A 25346-nucleotide genomic window follows, 5' to 3' on the forward strand; every position below is an offset into this window, starting at 1 on the left:
ATAAAGGCGAATTCGCAACCAATATTAAAGTGGGTCACAGGAGAATGAATCCGGTCTACCACGACTACTGAATTTTCGAAGCAAAGAAACATCTTTAAAACCCAAATCCCCACTAAAAATGACAGTATTTATTACTTTAATTAAGGACTTGTGAATTGAAAATCGCAGATCTGAATATGTCAATGTCGTGATTATTGATGTAATCACGGTAAAAAAAAACGGGAACCTCTTTTTTACTGTAAGTGATAACAGACCTAGTACATGCCTAGGTCTACTTTGGAAATCTACTTAATTGCCCATCCCCTGATTTAATTTCAAGCATAAAGGCCTAAATTTTAATTATTTTTTTTACTTGAAATTAAATTTGCCTTTAATAGAAAGGTAGAGCTCCAAAACTTATCAGCTTAAGACGGTCTGTTTATTAACAATTTTCCGATGCGAATATTTTTTGGCCAAACTTTCAGTCAGCTTCCGACAGCCTAAAATTGTTATATAATCTGGGATTTTCCTTCATGCCGGATTAATTGTCAAAAATCGGTATTTTTATCCATATAAACAAAATCTATACCACAGTTAACATAGTGTATGGAAGATGGTGGATTTAAAACATAAATTTTATGCCCTATGGAATAAGATCACTCAGGACCGTGAAAAAAGTTCAATATAATCATTCAACATCGTCTTATCTTACTCTTTGTAATAGGTCTTACATACATTTTTTCGGGGAGGAGGGGGGGGGGCACAATCAATGCCCATCGAGACTTATCAAATGGTACGCCCCTGCACTTAGCTTAGCCGCCATAATAATGCAACCGTTATATTGAGAATCTCTTTTGAGGCTTATGCTTGTCTGGAAGTCTCAAATTATTTACCATTACAATCACATTGATTCCTTCACAAAAAAAGATGTCATCTATTATTCCGGGGCTGTTCAACTCATTCAAGAAAATAGGCCTATATTTAGCCCTTTTCCCTATCACTTTACCAGCATGGCTCGTCCCTGACTGGGATCTATATATATTTATCAATCCACATTATTTATGAAATTTTAGAGATTGACCAGGGGCGTGCGATGATATTTTGATTTGGGAGGGGTGGTGGTGAAATGGGTTTGATAGAAACTAAATATGAACTTTTATTGTTTCCATGCAGTTGAATAAAAGGGCGTGTTAGACAGTTACATGTTTTCTTTTATTAAATAATCATCTTCATTCTTCCTTCCATTCTCTCACTCACTTTCCCTTTTCATTTATTTGGCTGGGTTTGGCAAGGTGGAGTTCCACTTAATTTTGAATAGTTCAAAACATCTAGAGTTGTTTTCAAATATTAAAAAGTATTAATTTTGTTTTGTTTCTTAGTAAATAAATGTTCGCACCTATGATTTTATCAAAACGTGTATAAATAATCATTAAGTGTACATTAATGTCCGTCTGGATGAATGTAGAGGAAGCTTAGTGAAGATTGTGTTTCTGTTTGATGAGAAGGAACTGATGTGGGTGTGTGTGATGCCGGTGAGTGTAGATAACACGGTGGACGTGGGTGTTTTAGTTTTACGGATTTTAAAAGGGTACTCCAGGCTGAAAATATTTACATCTAATCAGAGTAAAATTCATAGAGCAAATTGCTGAATGTTTCATCAAAATCTGATAAACAGAATAACAAAGTTTTAGATTTTTTTAAGTTTAGCAATATCTGTGATAATGGTGGTATGCCCTTCGTCATGAATATTCATTAGGTGGCCTGATGTCACTTCCCCCACTTTCATTCTTCTTATGTTTTACATGAAATCATGAATATTTTATTTTTCATAAAAATAAGGATATGTCTCCCTTACGATAATGTAAGTTACAGCAATAAATATCTAATGCATTAAATCAGCTGTTAATCTATTTTTTTTTAGTTCTAGGGGGAACTATCTGAATAAATATAATTTCGTATAAGAAAATACAAAAGAACAAGTGGGGATATGACATCATAAGTTTGCTCATTAAATATTCATGAAGACATGCACAGTATTCCACCAAAATGATGCAAATCGTCAAAATGTCGCAACTTACTTAGGACCCTATTCCTTGTCCGATTTTGATCAAATTGTCAGTGTTTTGCTTTTCTGATATTTTTCTCATCTGTTCAAATCATATTATTTCCAGGTAAACTTGAGGAAGGGGTGGTGACGGAGTACTCATTCCCCTCTTGGATGACAGAGGGCGGGCTTCGAATCATAGTGCTCATCCATGAGAGTTGCAGAGTGAACACAAATCATCAAGAATACGGAGACTCCCAAAGATGTAAGACGGCAGTCCATTCAGTTGGAAATTATCAGTAAATGAAGACAATTTCTCTGTAGCTACTAAAGTTTTCATCATAATTTGTTTCACTGTCAAGTCTATTCTTCTTGTTAATGAATCATGTAAAGTACATAATTATGCACATGAGTCACATCACATAATGGGAGATATGATCATATTTCAGTGGTCAACCTCCATAACTGACCAGAAATATTTGAACTTCTGAAGTAGCCACTCTCCAGGAGGTATTCCCAGTCTTTTTTCAAGGTTTGTTTTGTCCATTTTTTCCTTCCTCGAAAACCGAACTTCACCTAAAACCAAGCACGAAGGACGTGTTAAATTAGCGCTTACATAAGAAAGCGTTTTTTTTTAGGTCTTTTTTTTTGCGGTGGGTCACTTTGCAGGGGTCACATTCTTGCTATGAGGAGTAAAAACATAATTTCGTTTACTTCACCTGGAAAGCGTATCCGAAAGAAAGGAAGGTTTTTGTTGAGTAGTTCCTCGTAACAGTAAGGTCAAAACAATTACCCCGCAATGAATTTGACTGTTATTCTCAAACTTCACCAGGTTGAATGCTCGCGAGTTCAAAAGGAAAGTGACCAGAGAGCATTAGTGGTTTCGGAATCTGTTCTCCCGTATTTCAACATCTTTTGTCTACTTCCCAAACCCTTTCTTTCTGCACAACGTGATTAACGAGCATTAATTTTGATTACCTATTTACTTTGGTATTTTGAATCAAGGAAAGATATTCAATACAACTGCAAGTAAACATGATTCGAACTCCATTGATGTTTCCACGCGAAATGACAACCACAATGAACAAATTATAGTGAGATAATAGTGTATAAATATGCTGAAATACAATGAACGACATCGCTGGGTAGGCCTGGCCAACATCATTTATAACAATTATTAACATGTATTGTAACAATCGAACCCAGGTAATATGACAGATTCATACACTTATATACGAAAGGTCGTATACTTGAACAGAAACTTGGAGGGGCAGGGGTAGAGGGGGGAGGGATGGGTAGAGGAGGAAGGGAGGAGGGGTGAAGTGTTTGTCACTGCCATGCAGCCTACATGATTGTAGGCCTATACCTCCCAGTTACATAATAATGAAGAGCAGCGTCAAACTGATTTAAACGTCATTCTGTATCTATTCAAGTTCAATAAACACTTGCTCGTCTTCTATAGAAACTTCGGGTACAGAGAATAAAATTTTAATCAACCATGCCATTTTTTTATATAGGATATGGACTTAAGTGTGCACATCCGGCCACTCGAAATTCGGTGAATTCACAAGGGCCGCCGTAGGAAATAAAAGAAAAGCATAAGGAAAGAGAACAGAATGAAAACGAAAGTACAATTATCAGATTATGAAGAACAGAAGATGGATGAAACCAACTAATGCTCACTTGCCTGAAAGTTACATTGAGTAAATAGAATCAGGGGCGGCGCCAGATTATTTTGACGGGGGGGGGGGGCAAGACGACACGGAGGTGACGTCATAGAGCTTTTTTTTATTTAAGTCTATAGGGGCATCATATAATGGTAACACGATCCAGACCTCTCCTTATCATACTCTTCTCCCCCCTCTCCCCTTCCCCTCTTTTCCACTTTTACTTCTTTTCCTTTTCATTTTTTGAAAAATTATAGAGAGCGGTCGCCCCTGGCGCAAGTAGTTACCAAGACTCTGAATGCGAAAAGCATTCCCAAGCATTGTGACAAAAATATAACTTTGAGATACCTTATAAAAATATAGAATAATCATTAAGAAATGCATAGCACTAAAGTATCTTTATTCATTAAAAAAATGTGTTCACCGTCAGCAATATTCCTTTTCTTGAACGTTTGGTATTGGGTACCAGTATAGGCCTAATCATAGAGAATGCTTTTTCTACTCTTCCATATCAGATTTAAGAACCAATTTTAACTTTCAAGATTTATGCGTGTAATAGTATCGGTACTTAAAGGGATGGTCCAGGCTGGAAATATTTATATCTCAATATATAGAGGAAAATTCACAGAGCAAAATACTGAAAATTTGATCAAAATCGGATCACAAATAACGAAACGAAGTTATTGAATTTTAAATATTTTCATCAATTCCAGTGAAACAGTTCTGGGCATGTCTTTATGAATATTCACTGGTTGGGCTGATGATGTCACATCCCCACTTGTTCTTTTTTATTTTATTATATGGAATTAGGTTTATTCGAAAATTTTCTACCAAGAACTAAAACAATTGGATTGACAACTGATTAAGTGCATTAGTTATTCATCGCTGCAACTTTTTTCATCATAATGGAGACACTTCATTTACACATGTATGGACAAATGAAACATTTATGATTTCATGTCATAAGATAACAAATAGGAAAGTGGGGATGTGACATCATTAGCCCACCTAATAAAAATTAATGATGTGCATATAACTATTTTTACAAAATATTGATAAACTTTAACATTCAATAGCTTCGTTATCCGATTATGATGAAATTTTCAGCATTTTGCTCTGTGAATTCTACTCTATTTATTTCGATATAAATCTTTTCAGCCCGGACCATCCCTTTAAGATCACATTAAAGCTCTTTCATGTGATTACTACAATTACAAAGAAATATTACCATATTTACCCCAAACCATAGGCCTATACACTTCAGAGTAGACCATTATGCTTGTAATGTGTGGGTAGTCTGATGTGCAAACCCTTCACTCGAGTAAAGGGTATGAATTGCAGCCTACTCATGACTTGTGTACTGAAGGCCCTCTCGCTCAGCAAGTCGTGTATGTGCTAGTCTTTGCGTGGAGACACACTTGTTGATCATAGTTTCAATCAGGGTCTGTGCCTGCAGACTAATGTGTGGGTCAAAAATAGCCATGTTGTTACGGGACTTCAAGGTCACATGCAGATAGATTGTTTTATCCCTCCATCCAGGTGTGTGTAAACGGGTACCACTTGAATTCTTCTGGGAGAAAAAATATCAGGGCGGCCCTTGAAGTTATTGAACCATTCATTACCCTTGGAAAATAACATGAGTACAACCTATTTTGTAAAACACTAGATTTTCTTAATCTTCTACTTCTTCATTGTTGGAATCTTTGTATATCATTTATGAATATCCAAATACATCTGCACTGGCGTATGGATGGGGGGGGGAGGCGAGGTGAGGCATTTTCCCTCCCAAAAAATTGTTCTACGACCAAGAAAAAAGTAAATGAAGGAGAAAGAAAAGAAAGTGAAAAAGGTTGAGATCTGAATACATGTCAAAATATTTCACAAATTAGATTTTCATTCTAAAAAGGTGCGATTTTTTTTCTAGCTTACTTTGCTCGCTCTAGAATTTAGTGTTAAGAAATACTCCCACACGCGCAGTACTGTGCCCCTCCAAATTTTTGGCTCATTAAGTTGTTTACCAGCGATTTATTTCTTGAAAATCTTTTAATACCCTGTCTGTTGCTTAATTACTACTCCAAAGGGCAATTCCAATTAAGTGATTAGATTCAAGTTTAAATGAGACGTTTTTTAAATATAGTACAAAATGACAAACCTTTTTATAACCTTTCTGATGGTAAATATGCATATTTTTCAATAAACATTCGTCCAGATTAATTATTAGGCAGGGGGTGTTGTTTGCTAAAAAAAAAAAAAAAAAAAAAAAGAGGTCATCACTTCCAAATGAAGGTGATTTTGGTCAAGAAAACTTTGACAAGCACCCCCTGAATCAATTTTGGGGAGTGCTTCAGCACCCCAGCATCCCACTTCTGCATTGTCATAATTTATGCGTATACAATTTCATATAAATTATTTGAAATTTAGTCATACAGAACGTTGATGAAATATATTTTACTGAAAAGTCACGGTGCAAAATACGGCCTCCTTTGAAAAATAAAATCGTAAAAAGGGCCTCTAAGTAAAGCAAGGGAAAATTCATGATGGATGAACTTACGGGGATAAGTCTCAAATATATTTCATACAATAGCAATCAGGGGCGGATCCAGGAGGGGGCCGAGCCGGCCCCGGCCCCCCTATTTTTTGACAACCTGCAGAAAAAGTGTACTCTTTAACTTGATAGAAACTACGAAAAACAGATAGAAAAGTAAGAAAGAGGTATTATAACCATGATATGTAATTTACATGCAGCCTCGTAACGGCCGGCCCGACCCCGAAAGGAAACAAAAAAAAGGGTTAGGGGAAGAATCGGGAAATAGACTTTATATTAAAAAAAAATTCGCTCGCACTTTGCGCTCGCATTGCCTGTGTAATGAATCCCATTTAGTTTGTTAAATGACACTTAATATATCCAGTTCTTATATCAATTTGCTCACAATGTTTAGCTCGCACATCAAGCTTTTATTATTTTGTTTGATTTACACAAATTGTTATATCAAAATTTTCAGGCTCGCGCTGCGCGCTCGCATTGTTTGATTTGTGAGATACCTATCCTCTTTGGAAATTCTTTCAAAAATTTGTCAAAATGCTCCTTTATCTGTTTGTCATGTCAGTATATAAAAAAAATAAGCTCGTGCTTCGCGCTCGCATTTAATTGTTTGAGACACACAGCTTGTTCTTTATTTAAATAAAAACGCGCTTAGACTGTCCAGTTTTCAGGTCGGAATATCAAAAATTTTGAGCTCGCACTCATTATTTAATTGGTGATACTTGTATCCTCTTCATTAATCACTAAAAACAGTCCTAATTGAGTCCCTTTTCACGTTACTATAATAAAATTTCGGCTCGCGCTTCGCGCTCGCATTGTTTACTTGGATACTTATCTTTGTTCATGCATGATTATAAAAACTGCTCAGAATCTTCAGCTCTAAGGACATAAAATATCAAAGAATTTTAGCTCGCGCTTCGCGCTCGCATTATATATTAAGACCACATGAGATACCTTATCTTGTTTATAACAATAACAACTACCATATACTTAAAACTTCAGTCTTTTTAAAGGACTACCCCCTGAAAAACCAACAAAAAATCAGATTATAGCGGCCAATCGAGAAAAATTTTGATGAAAATATTTTTCGGCCCCCCCTATTGGCGAAAGCTGGATCCGCCCCTGGCAATAGCTTATTATATTTGTCTTGAATGAGCTTAATCACATGGTCAAAAACTAATGTTTCTTGAACAACGCTCATCAAAACTCAACTAATGTAGAGCCTAGAGTCTAGATTCTTACAGCTGACATCTGGTCAATATCTATTACAATCCAAGGATAGGAAAGTGTCCTTCTTCAACTTCAAACTTTAATTTAATATCATGACACAGGTCGTTACACAATTATTATTCTTCATTGTTCATCTTCATTGTTCCCTTTGTAATAATTCGAGTTGAACCAGGTGTGTGATTTAACTCCACCTGAATCCATTATCACGACTGCACGATGGAGCCATCATCACCTATGTACCGCCACAATTCATTACTTATTATGTATTTCATTTATTCGCAAATTGACCTTTCATTATTATCGTCGAATGAGGAGTATTTGATAAACACCGATTCCATGACCCTATTCTATATTTGCTTCAGTGACGAGAAAGTGGCATAGAGTGTGGAAGTTTAAAGTATGTTTTAGTTCAATGCGAGAATAATTATTGTTGGCGTAATGTTTTTACATGGAAACATATACCATAATTGTAAAAGGAGTGAAATATAAACCCTAATGTAAGTTAATTGTTACTTAACAAGTCCACCCCAACAAAAATTTGATTTGAATAAAAAGAGAAAAATTCAACAAGCATAAAACTGAAAATTTCATCAAAATCGGATGTAAAATAAGAAAGTTATGGCATTTTAAAGTTTTGCTCACTTTCAACAAAATAGTTATATGAACGAGCCAGTAACATCCAAATGAGAGAATTGATGACGTCACTGTCATTGTCATGTGAAATGAAGTTTCATTCCTGCCTGAACACGTGGAATTCCATTATTTTTACATTTTGTGCTTAAGGCAAGGAGGTCGTAATAGTCATATCCGTAAAAATTGAAATATTGTATAATTCAAACAATAAAAAACAAAAGAAATAGTGAGTGAGTGACATCATCGGCTCTCTCATTTGGATGTAACTGACTCGTTCATATAACTATTTTGTTGAAAATAAGCGAAACTTTGAAATGTCATAACTTTCTTATTTTACATCCGATTTTGATGAAATTTTCAGCATTGTGCTTGTCCGATTTTTCTCTATTGATTCAAATCAACATTTTTCTGAGGTGGACTTGACCTTTAATTTTCGTTCCAACAAAAGTTTCAACATGGCCGTTACTTCTATATACATCCCCTTTTCCAGTTTTGATGTATTAACTTATTGTAGTTTTGTGTTAGACATCGGGATCCCGACCGAAAAACCAGATACCTTTCTACAGATTAAATAGTAAAAATAGTTAAAATAAATGATCACCATAATGTGAATTAATAAAAATGTAATAACATAAGAAAATGGAAAGAGGGAATGTGACATCATCAGCCCACGTAATGAATATTCATGAAGACATGCCTAAAACTGTCACACAGGAAAAATGCAAATATTTAAAATTCAACAACTTCGTTAATTTGTTATCCGATTTTGATCAAATTTTCAGCATTTTGCTCTGTGAAATTTTATCTATTTATTTTGATATAAATATATTCAGCCCGGAGTATTGAATAGTGTGTATAATCCATTGTAGAAAAAAAAATCAGCTCCATTTTATCGATCGCTAAGCTTCATGTTGCTGTTAGAGGGCCCTGGTAGTAAAACTAAAGGTCAAGTTCACCCCCCCCCCCCAAAAAAAAAAAATACTTGATTCGAACCGATAGCGAAAAATAAAACAAGCATAACGCTGAAAATTTTCAGAGGATGTCAAACATGAAAATTATGACATTTTAAAGTTTCGCTTATGTTTCACAAAACAGTTTTATGCACAACTCAGTGACATGAAATCGAGAGTCGATGATGTCCCTCACTATTTCTTTTTATTGTTCGAATTACAATATTTCAATTTTAAAGATTTGACAATAAGGACCAACTTTACTGTTCAAATCATTAAATGTTCAGTAAGGAAAAAACTTTGTTTCACATAAAACATATTCATATTTAAATATTTCATATTGCACATAAGATACAAAAGATATAGTGGATGATATCATCAGTCTCCTCATTTTGCATACCGACCGGGGTGTGCCTACAGCATCATTGTTTTGTGAAATCATGGAGCTACAATACATGGTGAAATTAAGCGAAACATTTAATTGTCATTTCTTTCTTATTTCCCATCCGAATTTGATGAAAATTTCAGTGTTATGCGTGTTATCTCTGTTCTCCAAAACCAACTTTTTGTTGAGTGGAATATGTACATAATTTCGATACGATTGCAAGTGTCTTGCTAAAAATACCCCGCAGTTATCATCTACACTTCCTCTAGTTAATCATGGAATTGCCACTTGCCAGTGTGGGACGTTGTATATACTGCAAACGTTAGTAGGCCTATCGTAACGTACAAGTTCATAGCTTATCTGTGCGAAGATTTATAACGGTACCTTCAGCTTCAACACAAACTAAACGCTACAGGGAATATAACGGTTTACAGCTAGAATGGCAAGGCTTATTATTACGCAACAACTTGAACGAGAAGGGGGATTATCAGACAAAGGCCTTTTGAACTGCAGGATAGTACGATCGATAAACACTTGGATAAACTAGCCAACTCGTGGAACCAGCCGCCATTTTTTTATGGGCGGGTACACTGCCAAGTTCATAACAGAATTAAACAGGGCTGAAATGTGATACAGAACTCGACATTGTCTTACCGTTGAATGAGTGTAGTCGATTAGGGAAATCAAGTACAGATAGGCCTATATCACGTGACGGGTATACTGTCAATTAAGATATAGACGCAATTAACAATATCAAGTCGAAGTTCATAAGTTCGCATAGGCTTAAACCACGTCATGGTGAGATGATACCATACCACACTGTCCACAGTCAGTTCTCTGAATAATTTTAAGAGTTAAGACCCAATCAAACTTTGAATGGAATACGAATTAGTATTTCACAATGTTGTTATTATTAACTATAAATATCACACTGCTATTACCCTCATATAACTATGTAAACTTTGTTTGGAAGAGCATTATTAAGCACCATCCATATCATAATCTTGAAAAGCATGTGTATTCTGTAAGATGATTTTAGGCGCACATGTCCTTCACCTTCCTTGAGCGCAATGCAATCTTTTCAAGGCGGGTATACCAATACCCGGTACAAGACGACAATGGCCATGTGAGTGAGAAATTACCGAATATTGCTAAAACGTGACAGATCAAAATGGTAAACATCCTTCTATTATTATCAAAAATGTTTAATTCATACTTAATAAAACATATTCCAGACTATAAATTTTTTATTGTGAGCTGAAAGTTTGTTGAAACATCTCCTCATAGGACAGCATCAGTGGTCATGGTGGTTGGCCAGTACAAGCTCCATCCAACCTTCAGCTCAAAGAGTCAATCTATACACAATATTGTTTCTCTGTTTACAGTCAGACACGTTAAATAGAAATAAATGTAAGTCTTATATTCATTGAAGCTATTTAGTATAAACATAGAAATGAAACAAAATGAACCCACGAATATACTCAATAAATATAATGAACTCTGGGTAAATCGCGATGATGGCTGCCTGGCTGATGACAACGATCAGACGATCGAAAAAGAGGAGTCTGGTTTTTATCTCACCTTGAAGTTGTTCCACTGTCGGGCGAGGTGATTCCCCGGTTCCCGTCATCGCATAAGGATTCCATCTGGGATAAGGTAACATATCAAGCCCCGGTCATCGAACAGGACTCACACACGATAAAAAACAAATTGGCCAGACCAGCGACAGGGACGTCGAAGAGAAGGACGATATCCAAGGAGTGTTGAAGGAGAGCGCGGTACTATACTTGGAGTTGGACTTGCCTGCCACCTTCACTCAGTTTCTAATTATTACTATCTGCCCAGTCCCCCCAATGCATGCACTGGCAAATCCATCAGACAGGCACAGACGCTGTTGCGTAATATCACATTATTGGTCATACATGCATACACACAATTCGTGCAAACACACAAATACATCGCAAAACACCCGGTATATACACAAAGTACACATAGAGAGAGACAGGACTGGTTCGAAAACGATGAGAATGGGATTTAATCACCCAGCGAAACTGTCGAAATCAAGGTTACGGATGAGACCTTCGACTTAAAAGTGGGGGGTAAGTCCTAAACATATAAGCACGCACCGTCAAATATCTACCATAATATGACATATATTTGGAACCGTGAACCAAAACTCTGTTCGACTTCTCTATTCCTAGCATACATAGTCAATTTATCAACGGCAACTGAGAACGAATTCGAGAAAAATATAAGGAAAGTCCCACGATTTATTGATCGAAGTGGTCCCTGTACTCTTGATAATGCTGACCATCCCTCTCAGAAACGTAGTGGCCTAGACCTAAGTGATTACGTAACAATCTGCTCTACATTTACCTTCCCCTTTATTCATGACATTGTACACACAAAAAACCTCGCCCGCTTGCTCGCCTTCCCGCGGTGACTGGTTCGCCGAGGCGCTTCGGCTGGCTTGTCTCGCTAAGCTGCACAGTGTACTGCTGAATTATATATAAAAAAATAAAAAACGGAAGATATAGGAGAAAGAGAGAAAAGAGGCAAACTCTTTTCTTTGTCGCACTTATTTTCGTCTCTATTTCTGAAAGACAGATCTTGAGTTTGCTCAGCCAAGTATATAATATCCAGCATTCCTTTCAGAAGATGGAATTCTGCGTTGATTCTTCCTCAATTTTCAAAAGAGATTAAAAAAGCAACCTCAAAGAGATATTTTGACAACTTTCTCCTTGAGTGAAATAATGTAATTCGGTAGACTGGTTGAAATCAGTATATTCCTGCCTGTTTCATTTTGCATAGTTAGGCTACATTCATATTTTAGTAAGCATTTTTTTCTCCGTATGTATGCGTGTATGTATTGTAGGTATGTCCATGCAGAATTAGGAAAGTAACCCCAAAGTAACAACTTTTTCAATCGTGGTGTTATTATTTTGCTGTTCGTATCTAATCTAATACATATTGTACAAAAAAAAAAGAAAAGGAAAGAACCACAATAAAACCAAGCAAAAACAATTAATTAGAATTTGAATGATCATTATCAACCAATGCGATGTGTACTAAAAGGGGAAGTGTTGTGTTACATGTCTGCAGCGCATGCAGAATGAAAATATACAGTATAGGCGCTATTTTTTCTCAAAAAAATTGCTAGAAGAGGTAACCCACACTGGGAAAATGTTTATTTGACGACAAAGGGCGTACAATTAAACTTTTGGAGAAAAAATATTGAAAAGTGATCATGAAAATTGGATAGAAAATACGGCTGTGTAAATGACTTATTTGGAATTCAGTGATAACCATTATGGATATGAGGTGGTCTAATCACGTACATTGTCCTTGGTGATGAGAATAGGTCTATTTCAGGAATACTAAATGGGTAGATAAACATCTCCTCCTTGTCATGTGTCATTAAGAACGATAGTAAATATGAACCGAAATTACCGAATGATATATGGATGAGAAGAGTGAAGGATGATAACAAATATTGTAAAAATTAATTATGAAAGTAAGAATGATAGAAATGATAGTAAGAAGCACGTAAATATACCAGAAAAGCAAAGTAAGAATTGTAGTAAAGAAGATAAAAATAGTAAGCCTATATATTGTAAGGACGATAAGAATGATAGTAAGAATTGTAGTAAGGATGCTAAGAATGATAGTAAGAATTGTAGAAAGGATGCTAAGAATGATAAGAACTGTAGTAAGGATGCTAAGAATGATAGTAAGAATTGTAGTAAGGATGCTAAGAATAATAGTAAGAATTGTAGGAAGGATGCTAAGAATGATAGTAAGAATTGTAGAAAGGATGCTAAGAATGATAAGAACTGTAGTAAGGATGCTAAGAATGATAGTAAGAATTGTAGTAAGGATGCTAAGAATAATAGTAAGAATTGTAGGAAGGATGCTAAGAATGATAGTAAGATTGTAGTAAGGATGCTAAGAATGATAGTAAGAATTGTAGAAAGGATGCTAAGAATGATAGTAAGAATTGTAGCAAGGATGCTAAGAATGATAGTAAGAATTGTAGGAAGGATGCTAAGAATGATAGTAAGAATTGTAGTAAGGATGCTAAGAATGATGTTAAGAATTGTAGTAAGGATACTAAGAATAATAGTAAGAATTGTAGTAAGGATGCTACGAATGTTAGTAAGAATTGTAGTAACGATGCTAAGAATGATAGTAAGAATTGTAGTAAGGATGCTACGAATGTTAGTAAGAATTGTAGTAACGATGCTAAGAATGATAGTAAGAATTGTAGTAAGGATGCTAAGAATGATAGTAAGAATTGTAGTAAGGATGCTACGAATGATAGTAAGAATTGTAGTAAGGATGCTAAGAATGATAGTAAGAATTGTAGTAAGGATGCTAAAAATAATAGTAAGAATTGTAGTAAGGATGCTAAGAATGATGTTAAGAATTGTAGTAAGGATGCTAAGAATATTAGTAAGAATTGTAGTAAGGATGCTACGAATGATAGTAAGAATTGTAGTAACGATGCTAAGAATGATAGTAAGAATTGTAGTAAGGATGCTAAGAATAAAAGTAAGAATTGTAGTAAGGATGCTAAGAATGATAGTAAGAATTGTAGTAAGGATGCTAAGAATGATAGTAAGAATTGTAGTAAGGATGCTAAGAATGATAGTAAGAATTGTAGTAAGGATGCTAAGAATGATAGTAAGAATTGTAGTAAGGATGCTACGAATGATAGTAAGAATTGTAGTAAGGATGCTAAGAATGATAGTAAGAATTGTAGTAAGGATGCTAAGAATGATAGTAAGAATTGTAGTAAGGATGCTAAGAATAATAGTAAGAATTGTAGTAAGGATGCTAAGAATGATAGTAAGAATTGTAGCAAGGATGCTAAGAATGATAGTAAGAATTGTAGCAAGGATGCTAAGAATGATAGTAAGAATTGTAGTAAGGATGCTAAGAATGATAGTTAGAATTGTAGTAAAGTTGCTAAGAACGATAGTAAGAATTGTAGCAAGGATGCTAAGAATGATAGTAATGGATTCATTGGAACTACAATGCATTACCTATTTGTGTCTTTTGTCTTATCTGTGTCCAACATGCGGAATGTAACATCGTTTTATATATATGTATACACACACACACACACATAAATATGTATGTATATATATATATATATATATATATATATATATATATGCATACATACATTTATATGAGTCTTGGTCCCGCGGTTCTTATCAACTTGAGAAAAAAATATATGATTGGTTATATCAAAAATCAAAACACCACTGGGCTGCGCCTTTGTTGACTTTAGTTTGGCATGAAAATCGGTCGGTTCCCTTCCGACTTGAGCGAAATTGTTTTATGTAGTAGTAGGCCTAGAAATAGTAGTGATAGTAATAGTAGTAGAAGTAGTAGTCTTAGTAGGAGTAGTAGTAGTAATGGTAGCATGCAGTAGTAGTAGTAGAAGTAGTAGTATTAGTAATAGAAGTAGTAGTAGTAACAGAAGGAGGAGGAGGAAGATCAGAACCATACAATGACTCTGAATAGAGTGATCCATCCTTGTCTTTTTAAATGTTTATAAATTGAATCTTAATGTATTGTACAATGTATTTTGTTGTGATTTTTATACGGTAAATAAAACCAAACCAATAGTAGAAATAGTAATATTATGTAGTCGTGAATCGATGTGAATTTACGTTGGTTTCAGTTCAAAATAATGCAACGCATTTTATATACAAATGAAATATTGTTTAAAATTAATTTAGCTCAACAAAAAGAATGTACTGTAATGTACACCGTGAAACAGTCACTCATCTACTTTGTGAATGTACTTAAACATATATGGGACAGGTTTGAGCAATGAATATTTCTTAAAACTGGACATAAAATATTTTTATCTTATAAAGAAAAATTATTTGGTTTAAGAGGTTCAAGTAATCATGCATTAAATTGTTTATTGATAGTGATACGGCTAATGATTTACACTTCCAGAGTAAAACATCAATTACCTGTTTTTGATAATATCAAATTTGCACTTCAGAATTATTTCAAGAATGAAAAATATATCGCAGAGTCAAATTGTAAAATGATAAAGTTTACAAAGAAATTGTTTCAATTACGTGCCATGTTTACATGAGGTGATCTGTTCAGTTCCCTTTCCATGTACAATTATACATATGAATATTATTGTTCATTTACCCCTCGCTTGTTTCTTAAATTGTTTACTATCATGTGAACCTGACAGTTCAATTTATATATTTGTTGCAATTACTGTTGTACTGTATTTCGTTGTTATTAATTTGATTTGTCATTGATATCTTGTTATGTTTGAATAATAATAAAATCCCTATGGATGGGAAACAAATTGAAAAAAAAATTATGTAGTCGTAGTAGCATAGAAGATCCTCAATGGGAAAAATATGTATCCGGGTTGACTTTGCTCGGCTAAACTGACCTTTCTGAAGAAACTCTACGAACAGCCCATTCAAGTGCCATGTTGATGATATAGAGAGAGAGAGAGAAGTTGGGGGGGGGGGGGGGTAAGAACAAAATAAATATCCTTGAACTGCTATATTTGGCATTCACTTTTAGCTTGAACTCAGTAACTATACACATAATTTGGTACACGCAGATTTTTCCTGGAAATACTCGAATTCGTAGGATGATAAATAGAGATTATGCAGCTTCTTGATTGAGTATGAGGTCACTTGATATCAAAAGGAAACTCAAACGCCTGATTGCTGCTGCATCTTTTCGATAATGACTTTGATTTCTTATGAATGCCACTATTGTTATCGCCAGCTTTGGAAGCAATTATTTCCCTTCTTTTCCACCGATGTCAACCAAAATGACTGATAGCGATCGGTGGACGGATCTATTGCTTTTATTGCTAAAAGTGAAATCTTACAACTCAGTGGTTGTTCAGTTTGTAAAATTGGCGTAATGAAAGGGTATTATCAATAACCATAATCAAAATTGAAACGCGTGATCCATTCATTTACTATAGGAAGGAGGTTAGAAAATAATGTTCAAACTTGACTTTTTCTAATAATTTTTTTATTCAGGTTTTTTAAATAAAAAAATCCAAAGGTATAGAAGCTGTATTTTGACTGGATATCGTTCAATATATCTCGTAAAAGTTTATTATTATTTTTAGTTATGTAATTCATTTTGATTTGCTTAATTTGTCATTTTCCTTATTTTGACACAATTTGACACAATGCATTTTAACATCATTCAAAGGTCAATTAATTCTCTTTAAAATGATACCATGCTTGTTATGATCATGCCTTCACGAAAAGAGCAGGATTTAAAAGTATTGGATGAGGTCTGAATTGAAAAGCTGCAAAACGAGCAAAAAAGTTTGGAAATCCGAGTTTGGCCATTAATTTTTCTCCGACTCCAAATTTTACACAATGCATATTTGATATCATTCAAAAGATCATTCAATGCTCTAAAAATGATACCATGCTTGTTATGATCATGCCATCATGAAAAGAGCAGGATTCAGAAGTGTTGGATGAGGTCTGAATTGAAAAGCTGCAAAACGAACAGTAAATGTCACGATTCTTTTGTCTGTGTCAATGGAGATGAAAATCATTTAATCAAGCCCCTGCTTCTTCATTCTTTGTTTTGTTTTGGTTTATGTAGTGATGGTTCTGTGGGATTACATGGTTTGAGTCGTGGTTTGAAATACCCATTTATGCATGTTTGTTTGTTTGTTACGTGCTTGCTTGTGCAAAGGTTTGTTTGATTCTTTGTTAACAGGCGCGGATCCAGGAGGGGGCCGAGCCGCCCCCCCCCCCCATTTTTTGACAACCTGCAGAAAAAAGTGTACTCTTTACCTTGATAGAAACTACGAAAAACAGAAAGAAATGTAAAAAAGAGGTATTTTACCCATGATGTGTAATGCGTAACGACCGGCCCGACCCCGAAAGGATACAAAAAAAGGTGAGGGGAAGAATTGAAAAATAGACTTTATATAAAAATTTTCGCTCGCGCTTCGCGCTCGCATTGCCTGTGTAATGAATCCCATTCAAGAAGGTTAAATGACACTAATATATAACCAATATATATACAATATATCCAGTTCTGATATCAATTTGCTCACATTTTTTTAGCTCGCACATCAAGCTTTTATTATTTTGTTTGATTTACACAAATTGTTAATGTGTATCAAAATGTTCAGCTCGCGCTGCGCGCTCGCATTGTTTGATTTGTGAGAAACATATGCTCTTTGGAAATTCTTACCAAAATTTGTCAAAATGCTCCTTTATCATGTCAGTATATCAAAAATTAAGCTCATGCTTCGTGCTCGCATTTAATTGTTTGAGACACACAGCTTGTTTATTTGAATAAAAACGCGCTTAGACAGTTCATTTTTTTCAGGTAGGAAAATCAGAAATTTTGAACTCGCGCTTCGCACTCTCATTATTTAATTGGTGATACTTGTATCCTCTTCATTAATCACTAAAAACAGTCCTAATTGAGTCACTTTTCACGTTACTATATGCTAAAATTTCGGCTCGCGCTTCGCGCTCGCATTGTTTAGTCGGATACTTATCTTTGTTCATGATTATAAAAACTGCTCTGAATCTTCAGTTCTAAGGACATAAAATATAAAAGATTTTTAGCTCGCGCTTCGCGCTCGCATTATATATTAAGACCACATGAGATACCTTATATTGTTTATAGCAATAAAAACTAACACATACTGTCAGTCTTTAGTTAGGACTACCCCCTGAAAAACCAACAAAAAAAGCCAGATTGTAGGGGCCAATCGAGAAAAATGTTGATCAAAATATTTTTCGCCCCCCCCCCTATTGGCGAAAGCTGGATCCGCCCCTGGTTAATGATGATGTTAAGCTGCATAAAAACAAAAGAAACCGTTGAGAAACTTCATCACCACGGAAAAAAGAACAGTAACTTTCAATGTTGTGTCATTTTGCAACTTTTTAATTTTGACCTTGTCCCACATTCAAAGGCACTGCACCTCCATGTGAACCATAATCATATCATGTAGGGTATAATTTTAAAGAAAATTAAAGGTCAAGTCCACTCCAGAAAAATGTTGATAAGAATCAATAGAGAAAAATCAGACAAGCATAATGCTGAAAATTTCATCAAAATCGGATGTAAAATAAGAAAGTTATGACATTTTAAATTTTGCTTATTTTTCACAAAATAGTTATATGCACAATTTAGTCACCTGCAAATGAGACAGTCGATGATGTCCCTCACTCCCTATTTCTTTTGTTCTTTATTGTTTGGATCATACAATATTTCAATTTTTACAAATTTAACAAGAAGGGCCGACTTGACTGAACCATAAATATTGTTGAACAAGGGTAATTCCACATGTTCAGGGAGAAATAAAACTTTGTTTCACAGGACAATGAGGAGAAAATTTGAAAAATTCATATTTCATATAATAAAATACAAAAGAAATAGTGAGTGAGTGATGCCATCAGTTCCCTCATTTGCATACCGACCGGGATGTGCATAAGACTATTTTCTGAAATCAAGTGAAACTTTAAAATGTCATAACTTTCTTATTTTTCATCCGATTTTGATGAAATTTCCGTGTTATGCTGGTTGGATTCTTCCCCGGGGGGGGGGCCACTTACATTGGCGAGTGGATACCATGCGCGACCAAAAAAACACGTAAAAAGGATGTCTTTTTCACGATAGGGCACGTTACGTACGTAACGTGATAAGGGTGTCAAAAACACAAATATAATGAAAAAAGGGTATCTATTTCGCTAGGAAGATCACGTGTTTAGGGTCGAATTTGCGGGGATGATAAAACAAAATTAAAATGTTTTATAAAGGATGTCCTTTTTGCCCCAACACTACGTGTTTAGAGTCACATTTGCGCGAGGTGTAGAAGATGGGGTCGTACTAAACATGCTAAACCAAATAAGGTAAAGCCGACGACCGAAGGACCCGTAACAATAAAACATTCCTGTACTTGTTAAGGGTCCATTTCAGGTAATATTTGTCAAGATTATCGTTTTGTTTCCAATACTTGTTAAGGGTAGCGTTTCATACTTGTTAAGGGGTGCATTTTCAGAATATGGAAATTACGTGTTTAGGGTGCTTTTCGAGACCCCGTGGTCGCGCATGGTATCCACTCGTGAATAGAAGTGGCCCCCCGGGGATTTTTCTTCTTTTATTCGAATCAATTTTCGTTGAGGTGGACTTGTCCTTTTAATGATCTATTCATTGATATCAAATACACATTGATATTCACTAAAACTGAGGAGGGATTATTGATCAAAGTCAGATTTCTAAGCTTTTTTTGAGGAGTTTAGTTATAAAAGTTAATGCATTTATGCCAATAAAGTATTTATTGTAATCAGTGCCGTACCGTGGGTCACGGCGTGGGGGGGGGGGGCACCAGCAAAAATATTTAGCCACTTAGTGAGCGTGCGAAATGATATTTATGAACATTTTAATTGTACTTTTACTATTTTTTGTATCGAACTAAACAGGGTAATCTGATTTGCAATATATATGATGATACACTTTCAGAAAACTGGTTCAACTCAATGTACAAGTGAGTGCAGTGTTTGGGTGTTCCCTCATTACCCCATTCACCATCGAATTTCGTTATCCCACCGGGTTTTGTACAGAAACGACTTGACTCCAGCAGTCAGAAAGTTAAATTTCTTTATATCGAGGAACATCGTATCCGAAGTCACCCATAACGGATTAAAAAGGCCCCAACAGGAACAGGATCAGAAAATAATCACTAGCCTTTTATCAAAGATCATTTGTTGCGTGAAAAAACCCTTGCTCTCACACATTGAATGTCAAATCGAAGGGTATGGACCTCACCAGTTCTTCTAAAATGAAGGCTTCGGCCCTCGGGCTTCACCAAGCGGTCATGATAATATGGGTTTATTATCCCTGCATATTCTAAAATGGTATACGCTAACCTTACCAAAATTGGTAGTGGCCTTTAAGTTTTTACGACTTGGGATTCAGCATGGAGTTTGTTTGAATTGTTGAAATGCGCTGGAGTTCTGTGTCAGGGTGAAAAAGAAATTCATAAGATTTTACCAGGTCCATATCTTTGATAATGTTGATGGTGTTATTATTATTATTTTGCACGCGCGAACTGTAAACAAAAGGAAACAAACAATAGGAAAGGGAATTAATTCATGCTTTGCATGGATTTATCTACATTTAACAGTCGTTTTGTACGAGGATAGGTCAGTATCTTTGTATAATTATAAAATAACTTGTATGGATGCATCTACGCTTTGATTTCCTCATTTTCTAAAGTTTTCTTGTGAAAAATAGAACCTGTTCAACGGGATTGAAGATTCCATAAATAATCAATCACGGGTCATTTCGTGTGATTACAAGAAACATGAGTCTAATCATATCAGTCGCCGGCACTCATCTTATTACTGACAAGATATTCATTAAGTGTGACCGTTACATGAACATAGGCCTTCCGTCTTGTAATATAACGGAACAGCATGATCGGATGTGCTGGGCTTAGCTGGCAGGGTTTTTAGTCTAGCCACGGACTTTCATTGATTTTTCACTTTTCCCCAATTATTCTTGCCCATGCCCCCGTTTATTGATCCCAACCCGCTGCCATCATTCCATCAATAGATAAGTATTGTGCGGCCTGGAAAATAGCGGCCCTCTGTATTTCCTTTTGTTGTCATATCATATAAGAAAACTCGGTACAAAGAGTGGGGTTTGGTACAAAGACTTGGACTGGTCAGTGAGCGGTAATGCACTCAGCATTTGGCCTTGCAGACATGCAAATCAGCAGGCCAGACGAAGCAACATGAGTGATTTGATAAACAGTAATGGTCAAGCAATGGAAACTCAACTGGTCAAATGACACTAACCCGCTGGGGGCCTCCGATGTAAATATGTAGAAGAGATAGCGACGACGTCCAAGCACAAGGCATTTGGAGCGGAGGCGATACGGCTACGACCTTGAATGCAATTACGCTAACAACATACATGTGCGCACATAACTCATGGCGTTGTACAGCTCTTTATTATAGGACGAGAAATAAACGTCCATGAAATAACATTACGCCATCTTGAATGAGGTCTTGTTTAACGAGGGGCCAAGTCTATATTGCGATGATAAAAACCAATGGTCCAGGGTTTATCTGTTATCAATGTCGGGCAATAGATCAAAACTAAAGTTTGACCACGAAATATTGATGTTTCTGATAGAACAATATTATGAAACATCAAGATGTATATTGATTGTAAACCTCTTTAATTAATAACTACCAAGAGGCTGGTCGTAAAAATGATTTTGATAATGACAAAGATTTCGTTTAGTTTATCATTGTATTAGTAGCCACTTCTGCGGCACTATAGTTACGAAATTGTTCTCCTAGAGGACTCAACAGTGTTTTATTTTAATGCATAACATGAAATAGATCCTATCTAGTTTTCAAATTCAACTGGCAGTTTCTTCTGACCAAAAGGTCGTCGGTTCGAATCCTACCCCAATCGTATTGGCCATATCCTTCAAAATTCACCCAAAGATTTGCAGAGCTATACCCGGGTGAAGCAACGCCGGAATAAACGTTTATCGGGCAGGAGTTTATTCCTTGAAAACTGGACCGCCTATCGCCATGCCGTTGAGCTATAGGGAGCCTGCTTTCATGTTTTAATTGCAAGTGGCGGATCCAGAGGGGGGCGCCCCGGGCGCGCGCCCCCCCTATTTTCGCCGGATTTTTTTTTTTTGATGGTTATATTTACTGGATTGGTACAATGTAGTCAATTTCAAGGGCTAGATCTAGTCAAAACTATATTTTAACTTAAGCTCATGGCCTTTGTGTTCGCACAAATGCACCTCTGTCATACTGTATTGCAATATGTAAATTTATGTTTTTTGTAACATGCGTTTGTCCGTCTTTATGGCAAATACATGTAAATTGTAAGTAACAGATCGCGAGAGAAAGTGTCAACGATGCGAATGATAATGTCTATCCCCGAGATTATTCTTCACTCAAAGATGAAGCCCTATATCGGGCGCCACGTGCGCAGCATTATCATTTTGCCTTGCATTGGTCATGTACGTTTTCACTGAAATGTATAGGTCAGACATATTTGTATTTAATGTAAACTAACTTTTACACTTTCTGGTAGATTCAGAGGCATATTATCCAGGGCGCCCCAACTAAGTTTCGCCGAAGCAATCATTCCAACGAATTATCAAGGAGCAAAATTGTATATTCTCAATCACCAGTCGACCCCACTCCGCGTTTGCTGTGTATAGGCAGCTATATGTCAGCGTAAGAAGCGAAGATTTTATGTGACGGGGGGGGGGGATAAAAATAGTCGTGCTGGGGAAAAAACGTACCGAGGACACATTGTGTATTGTTTGAGTAGAAATTGTGACATTAACCCCCCCCCCCTTAGCCCATTTTTAATGTTTGATAATCTATAGGTTTGCTGATTACAATATATCTTTAAAAAAAAATTGCCAGCAAAATCGAAAACGTAAACAATAAAAATGATGAGAATCCCCTTAAGAAGCATTATATTACTTCGAGGTTGTGCAGAATGACTGGATTATTGAAGATGATTTGAAAATAATACGAGGGAAAAGGTTGATTACCAGAAGATGATGTCGTTTTTTTCTGTAGTTTGTAACAATTTACTGTGCATTTTGGGGAAAAAGAACCAAATTTCATGCATGTTGCCATACGACTAAAACAATTCTCGTTTGAAACACACAATGTAAATACACAAATGACAATAAACAGAATGGATTATTCGGAACTTATCGATTACAAGTCTCAGTTTCGTATCATTTAAATTTGACGTTTCAATCACACGATGCAAGCAAGTGAAGAGCCTTTGCCAAATGTATGTTTTGAATGACCGCTTATACGGTGTGTGACTGGAAACCAGCTCCTAAATGAGTCAGTGTCTTTTATTCATGAAGTTACAGTGATTTAAGTGTGCATTTTTCTTCTAAAGGTGCTCTCAAAATACGACTTTTGGACATGATTTTTTGAAAAAGTCCTTGCCGTGGGAGGGGGTATCCCCCCTCCCACACCCTCCCCCCGCTCGGTCGCTTCGCTCCCTCGCCGCTGGCGCCCCCCCTATTTCAAAATCCTGGATCCGCCCCTGATTGCAAGTGACTAACTGTTGAACTGTGTATAATTATCATTGATATTGAGCTGTATTCATATTAAACAATTTTTTTTCTACTCTTCAAATGAAAAAGTTTGTGTCACCTTTCTCAAATGCAAGGTTGACATAATTTAGACTTTCAAAGCTCGAGGCTCAGATTCGATTCCCGACAGCGACATATAACCTGTACCACGTGTGAAAATAGGGGGAGCCAAACAATAGAGGTTTCTGGCACGAAAGGTTAACAATCCGAAGTTACTGGGAAGGTAACTGTAGCGCAGCGAGCGCGTCGAAATTGAAATTTGAACTTTTTAAGTTGAAAATCTGTTCTGCAACGGGTTCGGGCAGTGGCGCAATGGGCCCCCCCCCCAAAAAAAAAAAATGAGGGGGCGAGATATAGCGTATCGGGCAAAAGTTATTTGAAAAATATGATAAAATTTGACATAATATTCAAAGAATAATATCATATTTTCACCCTTCTCCCTTTTCTTTTGTATTTTTTCATTCGTGTTTTTTTTTTTTTGGGGGGGGGCGAAAAGCCCCCAATCTGTACTCTTCTGGGTTTCGGGAAAAAATAAATAAAATTTAGACCGTACGTGGATTAAAAAAAACAGAGAGAAAAATGGATCAGTTTTGAAATTGTTGGGCGGAGGGAACTCTTGATATTTGATACGTGATACAATAATTCCTCTTGCAGCTCCAAACAGCTAAACTGGAATGTACTTCACAATATGTCGTGAAAGATTAGTGTCATAGTGAAGATCTCTATTTTACAATAAAAGGAGAGTGCGATGTGCAAGTAAAAACTTGGATACATCTCAAAGAACAAGAGATCCGGTTGGAGGCTGCAGATTATAATAATGGGAAGCACAACCTCTTTGAATGCTGAGCAGAGGCATTTCACTCTTATCATTTTCCCCTTTTCTCCATCTTTTTTGTGTAGTGATGGACTCCGAAAGAACCAAACTTTCCCAGCAAAATCGACAGTAATGCTTTCAGAAGGAATGCAAATACACTCATCATTATACCGGACCCCAAACAGTAATCGTTTCGTGTTTGACGAGAATAGTTATTCATAAGGCTCGGGTGTAGAGCACAGCAAAAAATGTGGTGTTAAATGGTGTACATAGAGGACCACACCAATTATTTTACACCGGTGTTAAATTGGTGGTGTTAGTTTTACACCTATAGGTGATTTTACAACACCTTTTGTTGTTACACTTACACTCTTTGGTGTTATGTTTAATCGCTAGGGTGTAATTTTAACACCTCATGGTGTGGTCCTCTATTAACACCAATTGGTGTCAGTTTTAACACCGCAGTTTTTACAGTGAAGGCAAACGCATATAACAAAAAGGGGAATTGCAAATAATAATGATAATAATCTGCTTTTATATAGCGCTTAATCCATCGGAACGACGTATCTTATGCCATGGTCACATTTGTTCTACGGCGGCCGTACGGCGAGTCGAAAACAGCCGTTTCAACATTTTTTTATCCAACTACATATAGGTGGTTTGAATCAAAATTGATAAAACGGCTGTTTTCGACTCGCCGTACGGCCGCCGTAGAACAAATGTGACCGGAGTATAAGCGCTTTACAGATATATTATTACCCCGGTCATCGGATTCAATCAGTCATTCCCGCACACAATGTGTGCACATCCTCCACTCCCTGGGGAGTATTCCACTTGAAATGTCATGCTTTCTTTTGTAAACTTTAAATGTAAAATCCCTTTTGAATGCTAGCCCATTAAAACTGGAGTCATAAGATCCACTAAAATAATAATGCAAAATT

At 36.1% G+C, this 25346-nt stretch overlaps 2 protein-coding genes across 2 annotated transcripts in view; one reads left to right on the forward strand and one right to left on the reverse strand.

The window, feature by feature from the left end:
- Nucleotides 1-11608, reverse strand: part of LOC121428714 (nuclear receptor subfamily 6 group A member 1-like) — a 37304-nt gene extending 25696 nt beyond the window's left edge. Inside the window, exon 1 of the mRNA XM_041625523.1 lies at nt 11012-11608. Coding sequence (XP_041481457.1) covers nt 11012-11093 — 82 coding nt within the window. The 5' untranslated portion in view covers nt 11094-11608. The remainder of the gene's footprint in view (nt 1-11011) is intronic.
- Nucleotides 11609-12740: 1132 nt separating this feature from the next.
- On the forward strand, nt 12741-14382 carry LOC121429002 (cylicin-1-like). Its single transcript, XM_041625898.1, has 2 exons — nt 12741-12751; nt 13389-14382. Exons 1-2 carry the CDS (start codon nt 12741-12743, stop codon nt 14380-14382), a joined length of 1005 nt encoding a protein of 334 aa, XP_041481832.1.
- The last annotated feature ends 10964 nt before the right edge of the window (nt 14383-25346 follow it).

Source organism: Lytechinus variegatus, chromosome 15, assembly GCF_018143015.1.
Source record: "Lytechinus variegatus isolate NC3 chromosome 15, Lvar_3.0, whole genome shotgun sequence".
In the NCBI taxonomy this organism is placed as follows: Eukaryota; Metazoa; Echinodermata; class Echinoidea; order Temnopleuroida; family Toxopneustidae; genus Lytechinus; species Lytechinus variegatus.